This window comes from Vipera berus (assembly GCF_964194415.1).
Source record: "Vipera berus genome assembly, chromosome: 7".
NCBI classification, from domain to species: domain Eukaryota; kingdom Metazoa; phylum Chordata; class Lepidosauria; order Squamata; family Viperidae; genus Vipera; species Vipera berus.
Genome location: NC_138209.1, coordinates 51,923,116 through 51,939,849, shown reverse-complemented (window position 1 = coordinate 51,939,849; position 16,734 = coordinate 51,923,116). Strand labels below are relative to the sequence as shown.

The 16,734-nt window shown below is 41.3% G+C and overlaps 1 protein-coding gene across 2 annotated transcripts in view; it reads right to left on the bottom strand.

Annotated features, from left to right (window-relative positions):
• GPM6A (glycoprotein M6A) overlaps positions 1 to 16,734 on the bottom strand; it is a gene marked incomplete at its 5' end in the record, with an annotated part of 134,718 nt that overhangs the window by 30,181 nt on the left and 87,803 nt on the right. For both annotated transcript variants that reach the window (XM_081332410.1, XM_081332411.1), the window contains one exon: positions 8,444 to 8,636. In XM_081332410.1, coding sequence (XP_081188536.1) covers positions 8,444 to 8,636 — 193 coding nt within the window. The remainder of the gene's footprint in view (positions 1 to 8,443; positions 8,637 to 16,734) is intronic.

Below are 16,734 nucleotides of genomic sequence, written 5' to 3'. Positions count from 1 at the left end.
TAAGAGCAGATGTAAATAGGGTGAGTTCTTTTATCATACTTTTAGTAATCATTGTGTTTTTAAAAAAGATAGGCTAGACTACACAGGGTTTACATGTGGCAACATTTGTGCATACTCAGAATTTTAGGATTAAACTTCATAATGTTGGCAAAAAGATGGCCAAATTTCAGTGGTGGGTTTTAAGATCTTTTCATGCTTATTTTAAGACAAGGACTAAAGATTGAAATGATAAAAAAATTGCTTCCTTATCTACTTTCCCAATTTTAACTTTCAATCCTTCCCCACAAATGCTAACTAGATGTCTCCAGCAAACCTTTTTAATCTTGTAAATCAAAGCTCTCATTTTCAATACTGCAGAAATTTTCAATATTGAGCGGGGCAAAAGGTGGGGCAAAATGAAGCATGACTGTGTATCATGAAGTTGTGATTTTTATACTTGAGTTCAGGTGTCTCACATAAGGATGTAAGGAGTGGAGCTTGTATTGTGATGGTATGATGCACAGTGTTTCATGATAGCTATGCCCTGTCCCAGGGCCCTGGTGTGTGGGAGGGATGCGTTGAAGTTTTCCACAGGTCCACTGCACTGCTGCCTGAGGGAGGTCTCTCGTTTCAGTTAAGGGGACAGTCAACCCTATTCATGACCATAGTTCTGACTCTTAATAAAAGTTTTCTATTACAATTAATGCTAAAAGAAGCAGGATTTCTCTCCACAGTCCAAATTCATGCAATTACTATTACTCATGAACTCCTCCTTCAGTCTTGCTTATACATGTGTCAAAGGAAAATAAGCAAAGGTTTTGATCTCAGAAATTTATGTTTTGAAATGCTGATGGATGATAAGCAGCATGAAAGCATCTCTGCCCGTGACACAGTTCATGTTCACATTCCCCTTGAGACCCGTCTATAGTCAAGATACCTTCAAGGATTTCATGTTGCCATTCTGCAGCACAACTGGCATCTATGTTTAAGCAGATTATTTTTTCCAAATAAAGAGCATTACAGGGTACAATCTTTAATAATTTAATTTTGCTTTATTGAATAAACAACTAAATAAATACAATTCAAAATAAAAGGATATATTTCTTAGTGGGGCTAATAATTTTTAAATTGCCACTTCCACAGCCCTCAAGATTATACATTCAAAGAAACAGTATATTTTCCCAACATCAGCACTGAGCCATTCGGCTTGATTATGCTCTAAAGGAGGATTAAAAGCTGAGGGACACTGAAGTTATTAATATTTTACAAGCTTAGAGTTAGGATTTTGTTCTGCTTTTAAATCATAGGGATAGAAAAATTATGAACCAGACAGCATGAAATTAGATCATTTCCTATAAAAGCTGCCTTATGGTGGGTGACAATGTATCATACTCTAAACAAAGAAGCAGATGCGTTATTCCAGAAAGAACCTCATATGCATATACTAACTGGGTAACTGTTGATTACTAACTCGGGAATTCACCAGCTGGCTTTAGGGCCATTTTTGTCTGTACCGGCGTTCCTGAGACTGTTGCCCTGTCTGCGGGGGCCGGCTGCTGACTCTGGTGCCTTTGGGCTTTTGATCTTTTCGCCGGCGGCGGGATTTCCATGTGGCCCCAAGCCGCCTTGGCCCGCTTTGGTGGTGGTGTCGCCCTCGGGCCGTTTTGGCGGTGGAGAGGGCGACTATTATTATTCACCTTGGCGACGAGGGTTGACCTATACCCTTGCTTCAGGCCGCCTCTTATGGCGACGGCGTCTTCGGACCGCTTGGGTGGCGAAGAGGACGACCGGGAGTTATCTTACCGGAGCAAGGACGACATGGGGCTCTTGCATCGTGTATCATCTTCGGACTGCTCTTGCAGTGACGCCGGTGATTCAGACTATTTTTATTCTGGCCTGCCTACCCTCCTTGCCTTGGACACACTTTCTTACCATCTGCCTGCCTACCCTCCCCCCTCTCCCTTTGGACTTTCGACATACCTGGGTATTGGCCACGGTGGGAGAGTGGCTGGACTTCTCCATTTGCAACCTCATAGAGGTGGGAGCTCTATGGGGTTTGCCTACCCAGAGGATACCTGGTCCACCCCCAGGAACGGAGTCTCAACCCGTTGTGAGAGAACGGGCTGCGGCCTGTCTCGGGGGCCACCCAACCGAGTGGCAGTGAAGTTGGGTGGGGATCCAGACATCTGTCATGTTCAATCCTCCCATGGACAACTAAGGGATGCCTATCCTGGACTGTTTGGACCTTTTTATACTTATGCGGCAATATACGAGCACACATTTGTACGCCCTCAGGGGTGCCCCCCTCTCCTGGGTGCGACCCGCCTCCTTAAACGTTTTTAACCTTGATGACGGGCCTGAGTTTTGGGTCTCTGAGAGATGGCTGGGCAGGGGCAGGGGCTGTCAATGTAAATCTAGAAAGCCTCTGATTATTTTTTTATCTAAATTTTTTATAGGGCTAGGGAGTGGGGTGGGAGATAGCGGTTGTTCGGCTATGGGGGGTGGCCGATCTACCATGGTTCAGACCAGACTTGGGTCTGATCGCACGGGGGGAGAACGGGGTGGCGTTGTCGCCGGGGCTCATGAGCGGGTCGTGGGATTATCAATTCCCACGACGGGGAATGGCAGCAGGCGGATAGACAGGGGGCCGTATCGCTACCGGGAGGGCCGTCCCCGCTACTTGCAAGCGGTGAGGCGCTCCGACCCTCTGCTTCTTCCCCGAGATCCCGGGAGCGAGGATGTGCAGCCTCCTGAGCTCCGGCTGGTGTACCTGAATGCCAGGTCCGTGGTTAACAAAGCTCCCCTCGTTAGGGATTTAGTTGAGGGTGAGCATGCGGACCTGGCTTGCATCACGGAGACTTGGTTGGGCCCAGAGGGTGGGGTCCCTTTGGTTGACCTCTGCCCACCAGGCTTCCGGGTGCTACACCGGCCACGAGCTCACGGTAGGGGTGGGGGAGTGGCGGTTACTATTAGGGAGACCTTATGCCCGCGGGAGACCACCGTTTTTCAGATAGTCGGGTGTGAGTCTCTCTTTATGAGATTTGGTCCTGGGGCGCAGTTGGGCTTGCTGCTGGTGTACATTTCGCCTAGTCACGCAGCGGCAGCCCTGCCCGAGCTGCTCGATATCCTCTCGGGTTTGGTGGTTGAGTTTCCCAAACTTACAGTTTTGGGAGACTTCAATCTACCATCCCTGGGAGGTTCATCTGAGCTAGCTCGGGAGTTCATGGCTTCCATGGCGGCCATGGACCTGACGCAAGTAATTTCAGAACCAACTCATGAGGGAGGCCACACTCTTGACCTGATTTTTTTATCTAGACGGTGGTTGGATGATCTAGGTGGGGGCTCTCCATTTATTATGCCCCTGTCATGGACCGATCATCATCTCCTGCGGCTGGTCTTCCATTTTGCCACCCCCCACCGTGGGGGTACGGAGCCAATTAGATGGTACCGCCCCAGACGCTTAATGGATCCTGATAGATTCCAAGCGGCGCTGGGGTCCCCACCTGCCTCCACTGCTCACAGCTCGGCGGATGCCTTAGTGGAAGCCTGGGAAAGGGCAGCCACTGAGGCACTTGACCGGGTTGTACCCTTGCGGCCCCTGACCCGGTGCAGATCCCAGCGAGCTCCATGGTTTTCCGCGGAGCTCCGGGAGATGAAGCGTCGGAAACGGGGCCTAGAGAGCCGCTGGAGGTCTAGCCGATCCGAACCCGACCGGTTGCAGTTAAGAACCTATATTAGGTCTTATCTCGCAGCGATGAGGGCGGCGAGGTGTAATTACTTCTCCACCCTCATCGCGTTTGCAGATAATCGCCCGGCCGCCTTGTTTAGGGTGACTCGCTCACTTCTTAATCAGGAAGTGAGGGAGGATCCCTTGCAGGGTCGTGCCGAGGAATTTAGTCAACATCTGTCGGATAAAATCGCTCGGATTCGGACCGGTTTGGACTCCAGCTGGGCAGAGTCAGGCGGTCAGGACACGGGCTGTCTTGTCAACGTTACCTGGGAAGACTTTGATTCTGTGACCCCTGATGAAGTGGACAGGATTATGGGGAGGCTGAGCTCCTCCACATGTTTGTTGGACCCGTGCCCTTCCTGGCTGGTTTATGCAGCTAGGGAGAGGACACGAGGCTGGCTCCAGGCGGTTATATCTGCTTCTTTGAGTGAGGGTTATTTCCCCACCGTCTTGAAGGACCTCTCCTCAAGAAGCCTGCCTTGGACCCAGCTGTATTGAACAACTTTCGTCCAGTCTCCAACCTTCGCTTTCTTGCGAAGGTTGTCGAGAGTGTGGTGGCGCATCAGCTCCCTCTGGTCCTGGATGAAGCGGATTATCTGGACCCCTACCAATCGGGTTTCAGGCCTGGGTACAGCACAGAGACGGCATTGGTCGCTCTGGTGAATGATCTCTGGAGGGCTCGGGATAGGGGATATTCCTCTGTCCTAGTCCTATTAGACCTCTCGGCGGCTTTCGATACCATCGACCATGGTATCTTGCTGCGGCGTCTCAGGGGATTGGGAGTGGGAGGCACAGTTCTTCGGTGGTTCTCCTCCTATCTCCTGGGACGCTCGCAGTCGGTGTTGGCAGGGGGGCAGAGATCGGCCCCTAGGTCTCTCGTTTGTGGAGTTCCTCAGGGGTCGGTTCTCTCGCCTTTCCTGTTCAACATCTACATGAAACCGCTGGGTGAGATCATTCGTGGTTTTGGAGTTGGGTATCATCAATATGCCGATGATACCCAACTTTTCTTTTCGACCCCAAACCACCCCAGTGATGCCCTCGCTGTGATGTCCCGTTGCCTGGAGGCGGATGGGGAGGAACAGACTTCAACTCAACCCTGACAAGACTGAGTGGCTGTACATTCCGGCATCCCGGGACATTCAAAATGTTCCATCTCTATCTATGGGGGGTGAGCTCTTACCCCCTGTGGATAGGGCTCGCAACTTGGGAGTCCTCCTAGATTCACGGCTTACCCTGGAAGATCATATAGTGGCCGTGACTAGGGGGGCTTTCGCCCAGGTCCGCCTGGTGCGCCAGTTGCGGCCCTATCTGGACCGGGATGCCCTGTGTACGGTCACTCATGCGCTCGTGACCTCTCGCCTTGACTACTGTAATGCTCTCTACATGGGGCTTCCCTTGAAGACCACTCGGAGGCTCCAACTGGTACAGAATGCAGCCGCGAGAGTTGTCTTGGGAGTTTCCCGGTACTCCCATGTTACACCTTTGCTCCGCGAGCTGCATTGGTTACCAGTTGTCTTCCGGGTGAGGTTCAAGGTTTTGGTTATGATCTTTAAGTCCTTACATGGCATGGGTCCGGGTTACCTCGGGGACCACCTGCTGCCGGCATCAACTCCCCTCCGCCCTGTGCATTCCCACAGAGAGGGCCTCCTCAGGGTGCCGCCAGTCAGGGAATGCCGACTGGTGGCCCCCAGGGGGAGAGCCTTCTCTGTGGGCGCTCCGGCATTATGGAACCAACTGCCGGTGGAGCTCCGGACGGCATCAGATCTCCGAACTTTCCGTCGTGGCCTGAAGACCCACCTATTTGAATTAGCTGGTCTGGCCTGACGGGGGATTATGGGTTTTAAATTGTCGTTTTAGAATTGTATTACTGTTTTTAACTGGGCATTGGTTTAATCTTTTTTAATTTTTGTATTGTCTTTTTTATATATGCCCTGTGAACCGCCCTGAGTCCCTACCAAGGAGAAGGGCGGTATACAAATTAAATAAAACTAAACTAAAACTAAACTAAACTGTTAATATGGAACAAGAACACAATTGATTAACTACAGCTTCCTACTTTGTGAAGTATAAGAAAGAGATAACCAGGATTAGAACAACGGAAGCATCAGCAGTATATTTCATTAAAGATGCAGTTTACTTATTTTCATTTGTATTTTTAAAATATTAATAGTCCTGCCATGCATGTGTGTAGTGGAGAATAATACTCCCTTCCCAATTGCAATTTTCCAATGTCCAATGGCAGCATCAAAGTGGATGATGATATTGTTTTTCTTATTTAAATTTTATCTCTCTGTTCCTCCAACAGCATCAATTTGCATTCATATCATTCCTTCCTAATTTTATCTCATAACAGGTTGAGTGGCTGGTTCTTAGTCACTCAAAAGGTCCCATGGCTAATGACTGGTCTGAACTGTTCCAGTTGTCCTTTGACACCTTAACTGTCCTGGCACAGAGGAGACCTGTAAGTTTTCTGTCCATGGCAGAAAGAATCCCTGAACACAGCTATGCTGGTTTATCACACTTTGAAGGAACTGAAGTAATCCGTATTGCTGATTAAGGAAGGAAAGGAATGATATAGTTTATAATTATACAAACATACCACTGTGTCTATTTTCCTGTAGTTATAGACTAAAACTACTATACTAAACTAAACTAAACTATCCATACATAGATACACACAAACCGACAGTACATACAGGTAGTCTTAACTTATGACTATGATTGGACTGAATTTCCAGGCATAAGCTGTTACAATGGTAAGTTGAGGAAACCACATGACTGGATCCAATTTTACAACATTTTTTTCAGAAGTCATTAAACAAATCACCACGGTCATGAAAGGAACATTGTGGTTATAAGTGTGAATTGGCAAAAAACTTCACAAATTGCAATCATGTGATCACAGGATGTTGCAACCAGTCATAAAGCCAAAATGTGGTCACATAACTGGAGTGGTGACCCACTGTAATTTTAAACAGACTTTATGCAATTGTTCATAAGTAGAGGACTACCTGTACATGAAAGGAATCCTACAAATTCAGTTTCTCTCTCTCTCTCTCTCTCTCTCTCTCTCTCTCTCTCTCTCTCTCTCTCTCTGTTTGTGTGTGTGTGAGAGAGAGAGAGACTCTGAACTAAGATGACAATTAGAAAGTATTTCAGTGGGCAGTACAACAATTTGATACAATAAATAAATTTGACATTTATTTAGACCTCTGTGGCTAAATTAAAATTAAAATCTTACAGAATAATTCAAATGAGTTTATACCCATCTCTTTATTTTGAATCAAATAGTACAGTTCCATAGAACTAACTGTAACTAAGTGGCTTACAAGAAGGTCATGAGGTTTTCAGATCTCTTGAATTAAACAGCAGCTTTTACTTATTAGACCAATCAACATAAAGAGAGAATGATAAATAAAAAAGGAGAATTGCCAAAACTTCCATCCCTGCCCATGGGTTGGTAGGGAGTAACAAAAAGAGAAAAGCAGCACTGCAAGCACACCCTGTCTTTGTTGTAGATATGTGCTACTAACTTATGAACTTGCCATAACTACAATATTGAATATATTTCATGTGCTTTGGCATTGAGCCTGAAACCAGTAGTCTTGGTTCCTAGGCTTCTACAATATGAATTGTATACATTTTATGAAGCTCTATCAGTTAAAAAATTCTTCCAGAACAGAGGGGAAACAGTTTGTGGGCATTTTTTTGTAAATTAATCCTGATTAATCCTAATTTTTGCTCACTGAGAATCTACCATACAATAATATGCAAAATATTTAGGGTTTTCAAATGGGACTTTGGACAGCAAAAATGCTTTTTGTCCTTCTAGCCATTTTATTTTGCATCAACTTTGTAAAATGAATCCCATTGTGTACAAACAGCCAACCAATGTTGCACAAATCAGTTTCAATTTATACCTCCTCTTACTGGTTGTATTAGAGCTTAAATCTTTCCGAGGAAAAGCAACAGAAGAAATTAGAAGTAGTGAATTACAGCCTTTTATATTTTAGTGATGAATATAATTTATCACCGATAATTGACTTATTTATATATTCTTCATGTAAGCTATTGTACTATTCATAATGTAATTAAAGAGATTCCTTAAGCAATTGTAGAAAGTGTTACATGCTCCAAAGGGCAGTGGAAAAATGCCAAAAATCATTTTATTACGTTGGCAAGCAACAACGAGTTATTCTTCTTCTATTGTTAAGAATGAAGTGTGCCTGAGACTGGTCAATGAAGATCGATGATGAGTACAGTGTATGTAAACATTTGACCACTGAATTGTTTTAAACAGTAAGGAGTACCGGTATGTACATATATGGGTACACAGGAAAGAGAATATTATGTAATTAATGATACTTAGCCTTTGGGAAAGGTGAAGGTCAATCAAGCTGATTATTATTCTAATGGTTTGACCCCACATCATACATTGAATAGGGAGGGTGGTAAATACATCTATTGTCAGTTTCCTTCCACAGGTACATTTTGTCTTTAAATTTAAACCACTGCCAATCATAGTGTATATCTGTTTTTCAGACTGCGAAAGCCATTAAAAGAAACAGTTATATAAAGAGAAGTGTTTGATACTCCTTCTGTTTGATTAGAATATAAGATATTATAATTAGCTTGCTTTTGCAACAGATATTCTTGAAGAGAAAAGTCTAGTAATTACATTTATTCTTACAGCAGTATTTAAACAATGTAATAAAAGATCAGGCAGAGACTTACATTGTGAAAACATCAAGAGCGTCTCCAGCAGCTCTTGCCATCTCAAAATAGGTTTGCAGAATGTTCACTGTTCCTGAGAGTGCTTCATGTCCACACCCACAGAAGAGAGCAACTCCAGCATACAGCAAGATGGTGGCAATCAGAGAGGCATAGGGAATGCCTCCCAAGCACTTGATACAGCATTCAAAACAACCTGATGAGACAAGAATGTACTTAATACATGACAATATTCTTTTGCCCCAAGACAATCTAAAGGTTTTTTTTCTTTAATTCTGGGATTTCTTTTAAGCCTAGCTAGGTGGCATGCCTAGCTTACCTGAAATGCTAAGCAGCGTATTGGGTGAAACCAGATCCCCTCCCCACTAAAAATTGGAAAACCGTGCAGAGCATGGCTTGTGGAATGGTTTTCAACCCATTTTCCATAAGCAGTCACTCAAACATGTCAGGATTAAGCTAAAGTTGATTCCATGCAAATTATTACAAAGGGATCTCTCCCTTAATTATTATTGCTTGCTTTAACATCCCTGACCAGAAAAGTTTAAAAGTACAGTAACATTATAAGACAAACAAATTAAAATTGGATAATCAGGACAGTCAATGAAAATCTAAATATATGCTATATTTTTTCTATAAAGCAATATTTAAAATCATTGTACAATCTTTGAACGGTTATTCCTTATATGAGGTTCACCTTCTTATGGTGTCAAATATAATACATGCAGGAAATAAGATATGTCAAATAAACTTGCATTTTAAAATAAATCAAACTAATTGAGAATATAATAAAATAAGATCACTGAAATAATGTAACATAGGTTCTACATAGAGTAATACTCAATACACCTACAGAATTGATGTGCATGTTGAATCAATAATACTCAGAGGCCTTATAAGATAGTAGCATTCATTGGGATGAAGTCAATGAGAAAATGAAAAGATTCTCAACAAGATTCAAAAATAATAATTCTACTAAACAGGAAACTACACAAATAATTGCTAATTTTTATAGGACTGCATACCAATTATAAAATATTGTTACATAAACTTTTTTTTAATCCCACATCCCTTTAAGTGAAGGAATTTATGTTTATAACATGTGCAGTCTATGTCATTGATTAATATTACTTTCACCAACTTTAGAACCAGTGATTTGTCTATAAAAATAGTTCAATTTAAAACAGCTATCATTAGAAATGATGGGATTATCTTTTGTTAAGATATCAGATATTGACTGGCTTAATCATGATGAACAACCAGGCAAGTCAAAACAAAATGCAGATGTTTATTAAAGGTAGATGATCTCCAGAAACAGTGAGTAACTGCTCATAAAATTCCTGGTCACAGTGGCTGGAAATTCAGGAAGATATAATCTCAACAGCTCTAGAGATTGAATATGCTGAAGAGGTTATCACAGACAGTTCCCTGAATGTATAATTAATCAGCTGAGATATCTTATGAGACAAGAGCTTAGTTGATGAGAATGTATGTGCATGGGACATAATTTCTGGGGTTGAATTTGTATTGAATAACAGACAATGTTTGAAGTTGTGATTTACTTCAGTATAATGTATCTTCATGAGCTAAGACTATACTGTACAATCATAATTAATTACATTCCTTGCTCTTCAAGGAATTACTTTTTCTACAGTTTTATTGCTCAGTAAATATCTACTTGCTTAAAGTAAAATCTGCTTGTAGCATTGTATTTGGAATGCTTACACTGCTCAAAGGAGTTAGGAGAAATAAAATGATTCATATTGAATTACAACCATAACGCAACATAAAGAAGTTTGTGGTGTTAGTTGACAATAAAGAACATAAGTATATTTTAAAATGCACTAGATATCTTCAGCTGAGATAATGCACATGTCCTTACATTAACTATTGTCCTTCTTTTAAAAATCAGTACAGTCCTCCCACTACCTTTATAAAAAGATGAGAGTGGGTGGGATATGATCAAAAATTGTCTGCCTAAGCTTCCATCTGAAAATATGGAAAAAATCTAGTTTTCTTTCATATTTTACACATATAGCAAAATTATATTATTGAAAGTATTAAGCATATTGCACAGATAAATGCCCAATCAATGTATTTAATTTATATATTCTGCTGCCTTACCCTTTTCATTCACACAAATACATCAAGTTACAGATGTCAGTGTGCCCAGATAATATGAGAAAAATGGCCTTTTACACTATTTTAACAAAATGCATTACATATTTCTAGAGGGGAATAACAAGAAAAACAAAAATTACACTTATACATTCCTTAAGTCCCAGGTTACAGATGTTTTTAACAGGTATACAAGCAAACATACTGTAAAATAAGCGAATAGTGTGATCCGTTTTACATCTCACTGAAATCTTATACCAAAGCAGTTTTTTAGTTTTGTTTTTTTAAACAATTTCAATGGCTGAATGTTGTGCTTTTTGCAATACAAAGTTCCTCACAAGCTTCACTCACCCAAATTAACTATATAAATACCATTATTAATCTAAAAACCATGTGTCTCTGCATGATTTTGTTACACTTTGTAAATGTGAATAACTTAGTTCAACTTCCTGAGTATGTTAGGTTTTTTAATGCTTTTCCTTTTTAAGTAATATCTCAGTTTAGAATATTGATGTTTCTTATTATTGTATATAATTTATTTAAGAACTAGTCTATATTTATTGAAAATACTGCTATTGAATGTTATTTTTTGAATCAATAAAACAAAATTCTCACAAATGTCTTTTGAAGTGATTTTTTATTGTTTTCATTCTAAACAGTTATTGTAGACCAATGTTAGGATTTGATTTTATGACAAATATTGGATCTTAAATCAGGTAATCTACTGAAAAACAGACATTTCCAACAAAAGTAGTTCCTTAATCTCCAAAACAGAGAAGCTTCTGTTTCATAAACATGCATTGGACAAATTTTCCAATGCTGGATCTAAGAAACTGTTCTGTGCACTGAAATGAACTTGAGAAAGCTTTACAATTGAGCTGAATATTTATACAATGATTCCTCCTGATTGATGAGAACATCAATGCTCCTATTCCCACCATATGGTCATATGTTGGCTGAAATAGAGAAAGATCAAAAAGATCAAAGAAAACTAGCAGCCAAATCTACTAGAAATTCAGCTGGAGCTCAAGTGATGCAATGACCTATATGGTAGAACCACCTATTGTATATAATACCCCGCAATTTCAATTTAGTTTTTGTTCCTGGGTAGAAAAGTGTTTTTTTCTAATTCCTTATTTCTAAAATAAATAGAAAATAGCTATTGTTTCACAAAAACTTTGCTTCTGTAGTCAGGACAATGGTATTTTGAAATTTATCTGTTTTTGAGAACATTCTTGATTCACATTCAATGCTGAGTAGACTGCCAGAATATTCTGGAATTGTGAGAACTGTCCAGAAGTTTCTAGAATTTGTCAGAAGTCTCTAGAACTTTCTGGAATCATTTAGTACTTTCTAGCACTTTCTGGAATCATCCAGGAGTATCCATAGAAGTATAAAAGTACAGGTATCGTAAACCAACATTTTACTTTGTCTAATTACTGAGTAAGAGAATAGTGAATAGCAATATTTTATTTGCATGTCATCAAGAGGTTGCTTGCACCCATTACATGCATTTTGCTATATATGTGGGCAATTTATCAAGACAAGAAGGAAAAAGTACTCCATGAAAGCATCTGTTAAGATGTGTAAGGCCTACAAAACATACTTCGGCATCCCTGTTGGAAATCAAGACAAGCCCTGGGCACCTAATTTCACATGCAAGCACTGCAACAAAACTCTTGAAGATAAAGTGAACAAATTGCTGCTTGCTAGATGGAATTTCAGTGATTTATTACAGTATAAAAGAATTTCAATTAAGAAATGTTTCACTATTTTCAGTGTTCTACAATATATATATATATATTATGCCCTGTGGTAATATCTTGCACAATATTGTGTGAAATATCACATTTTTTTGAAAAATTGACATATTTTTGTTATATTTACAGGCTGGTACAGGGGAGAAAAGAGAGTCATGATGCTTGGTAGCCCAAGAATTTGGCAGAAACTGACTGACCACTCAAGCAACTTCTACTTTTGCATGGTGGACCCTTCCAAACATCAAATTGGCAAGAGCATGTGTCCAATCATGTATCCAGACATTCTTTCATCCATTGCCTGGTACCACACTGCCCTAAGCTCCCCATTCCCACTGCTCTGGAGAGGGATCAACTATCTTCAGGAGTGAGAAGCAAGTCAGACAGTGAGGAAGATATTGCAGATACAGATTACAATTTTTCAGATGTGTCTGAGGAGAGAAAGCCATACTTCCCCAACCAGAAAGACCTCAACAATCTGATCAGAGACCTTGATCTTATCGTCCCAAGCTGAGCTTCTGACATATAGACTGAAGGAGTGGAACGGTGGATGAAAGTGTGCAAGTCACAGATCAGAGAAAGGGACAACGTTTTCCAACTTCTTCAATCAACAAGATGGGCTGTGCTTCTGCAACAATGAAGCCAGTCTAGTCAAAGCTATAGGAATCACCTATAACCCGAGTAAATGGCACCTATTCATAGACACTTCATCCAGGAACCTCAAAGGCATGCTGCTTCATAACAGGAACAAGTACCCATCTGAATTTTAAAAAATGCTTTTCAATACTTAACAGATAGGCATGGCATAAGTATCAAGATTCCTGCTTTTCATCCTACCTCCCTCTTAATTTATATATGATACTTCTATGATAATTAATTCAGGATGTCACAAAACTAATTCTATTAAATGCCCCTTATAGATTTTACCCCCTTCATGGATTACTGGCTTGTGGTGACAAAGGGGCTTGTGTAATTCAATGAAGCTATGAGCTATGCCCTGCAGGGCCACCCAAGACAGACAGGTCATAGCAGAGAGTTCTGACAAAACATGATCTACTGGAGAAGGAAATGGCAACCCACTCCAGTATCTTTCCCATGAAAACCCTATGGACAGTAACAAAAGGCAAAATGATATGACGCTGAAAGATGAGCCTCTCAGGTCGGAAGGTGTCCAATATGCTACTGGGAAAGAGCAGAGGGCTAGTACTAGTAGCACCAGAAAAAATGAAGCAACTGGGCCAAAGCGAAAGGACGCTCAGCTGTGGATGTATCTGGTGGTGAAAAGAAAGTCCGATGCTGCAAAAAGAATTTCTCCATAGGAACCTGGAATGTAAGATCCATGAATCAAGGCAAGCTGGACATGGTCAAACAACAGATGACAAGACTGTACATCAGCATCTTAGGACTCAGCGAAGTAAAATGGAGAGTAATGGGTGAATTTAATTCAGATGACCCTCAGGTATACTAGTGTGGGCAGGAATCCCTCAGAAGAAATGGAGTAGCCTTCATAGTCAATAAAAGAGTAGGAAAAGCAATACTGGGATACAATCCCCATTCAGTTTCACAGTAGTCCAAGTCTATGCCCGAACCACCAGTGCTGAAGAGGATGAAATTGACCGGTTCTATGAAGCCCTACAGCACCTTATAGAACTAACACCAAAAAATGATGTCCTTATCATCATGGGGGATTGGAATGCTAAAGTAGGAAGCCAAAGGATAACTGGAATAACAGGCAGGTTTGGCCTTGGAGTACAAAATGAAGCAGGGCACAGGCTGATAGAATTTTGTCAAGAGAATACGATGGTCATAGCAAACACTCTTTTCCAACAACCCAAGAGATGGTTCTACACATGGACATCACCAGACGGTCAACACAGAAATCAGATTGACTATGTGCTCTGCGGCCAAAGATGGAGAAGCTCTATACAGTCAGTAAAAACAAGACCAGGAGCTGAATGTGGCTCAGACCATGAGCTTCTCGTTGAAAAGTTTAGGCTTAAATTGAAGAAAGTAGAGAAAAGCACGAGGCCACTCAGGTATGAATTAAATCATATCCCTGTTGAATATACAGTAGAGGTGACAAATAGATTTAAGGAATTAGATCTGATAGACAGAGTGCCTGAAGAACTATGGACAGAGGTTCGCAACAATGTACAAGAGATAGCAACTAAAACCATCCCAAAGAAAAAGAAATGCAAGAAAGCAAAATGGCTATCTGAGGAAGCTTTACAAATAGCTGAGGAAAGGAGGGAAGCGAAAGGCAAGGGCGAAAAAGAAAGATACTCCCAATTGAATGCAGAATTCCAGAGAATAGCTAGAAGAGATAAGAATGCCTTCTTAAATGAACAGTGCAAATAAAAAGAAGAAAACAATAGAATAGGGGGGACCAGAGATCTCTTCAAGAAAATTGGAGAGATGAAGGGAACGTTTCATGCAAAAATGGGCATGATAAGGATCAAAATGGCAGGGACCTAACAGAGGCAGAAGAAATTAAGAAGAGGTGGCAAAATTAAACAGAAGAACTACACAAGAATGAGCTTAACATCCCTGATAACCAGGTGAGGTGGTCACTGACCTCAAGCTAGACATCCTAGAATGTGAAGTCAAGTGGGCCTTAGAAAAGCTAAGCAACAACAAAGCTAGTGGAGGTGACAGTATTCCAGCTGAGCTATTCAAAATCTTAAATTAAATCTTAAATCTTAATTTTATAATGGATAATTTTAGTTAGAATATGATTATTATATCTATAACCCTGTATTCAGCTCTGGGAAGTGGGGGGAAGGGGGTGGTTTGGGGTGGGTGGGTTTTGGGGATATGTATTGTAAATTTTTTTTGTAAAACTCTTTAATAAAAAAAATGAAAAAAAATCTTAAAAGACAATGCAGTAAAAGTGCTATACTCAATTTGCCAGCAAATTTGGAAAACTCAACAGTGGCCACAGGATTGGAAAAGATTAAATTACATTCCAATTCCAAAGAAAGGCAGTGCCAAAGAATGTTCAAACTATCGCACCATTGCACTCATTTCACATGCTAGTAAAGTTATGCTTAAAATCCTACAAGCTAGACTTCAGCAGGATGTGGATTGAGAACTACCAGAAGTTTAGGCAGGATTTCAAAGAGGCAGAGGAACTAGAGATCAAATTGCCAACATATGCTGGATCATGGAGAAAGCTAGGGAGTTCCAGAAAAACAACTATTTCTGCTTCATTGACTATGCTAAAGCCTTTGACTGTGTGGATCACAACAAACTGTGGCAAGTTCTTAAAGAGTTGGGAGTACCAGACCATCTTATTTGTCTCTTGAGAAACCTATATGTGGGTCAAGAAGCAACAGTGAAAACTGGACACGGAACTATTGATTGGTTCAAAATTGGGAAAGGAGTCCGGCAAGGCTGTATACTGTCGCCCTGCCTGTTTAACTTATATGCAGAGCACATCATGAGAAAGGCAGGGCTAGATGAATCAAAAGTTGGAATTAAGATTGCCAGGAGAAATATCAACAACCTAAGATATGCAGATGATACCACTCTAATGGCAGAAAGTGAAGAAGAACTAAAGAGCCTCTTGTTGCGGGTGAAGAAGCAAAGGTTGGGTTGAAACTTAACATTAAGAAAACCAAGATCATGGCATCCAGCCCTCTCAATTCCTGGCAAATAGATGGGGAAGAAATGGAGGTAGTGACAGATTTTATTTTCCTGGGCTCCAAGATCACTGCAGATGGGGACTGTAGCCAAGAAATTAAAAGACGCTTGCTCCTGGGAAGGAAAGCAACGGCAAATCTAGACAACACCCTAAAAAGCAGAGACATCACCCTGTCAACAAAAGTGCATATAGTCAAGGCTATGTTCTTCCCAGTTGCAATTTATGGGTGTGAAACCTAGACCATAAGAAAGACTGAGCACCAAAGAATTGAGGCCTTTGAACTATGGTGCTGGAGAAGACTCCTGCGAGTCCCTTGGACTGCAAGGTGATCAAACCGGTCAGTCCTAGAGGAGATCAATCCTGACTGCTCTTTACAAGGCCAAATCCTGAAGTTGAAACTCAAATACTTTGGCCACCTAATGAGAAGGAAGGACTCACTGGAGAAAAGCCTAATGCTGGGAAAGGTTGAGGGCAAGAGAAGAAGGGGACGACAGAGAATAAGATGGCTGGATGGAGTCACTGAAGCAGTAGGCGTGAGCTTATAGTGACTCCAGAAAATGGTAGAGGACAGGAAGGCCTGGAGGAATGTTGTCCATGGGGTCACGATGGGTCGGACACGACTTTGCAGCTAACAACAACAACAACATAGATTTTACTTATGTTTGTTCAAACATCAGCCCTCTGTATCATATGGCAAATCATTTTTTAAAATACTGGGATACTTGTGGGATATTTTTCTTTAAGGAAATTAAGCTTTGGTACTTTGAAAATATACAGCT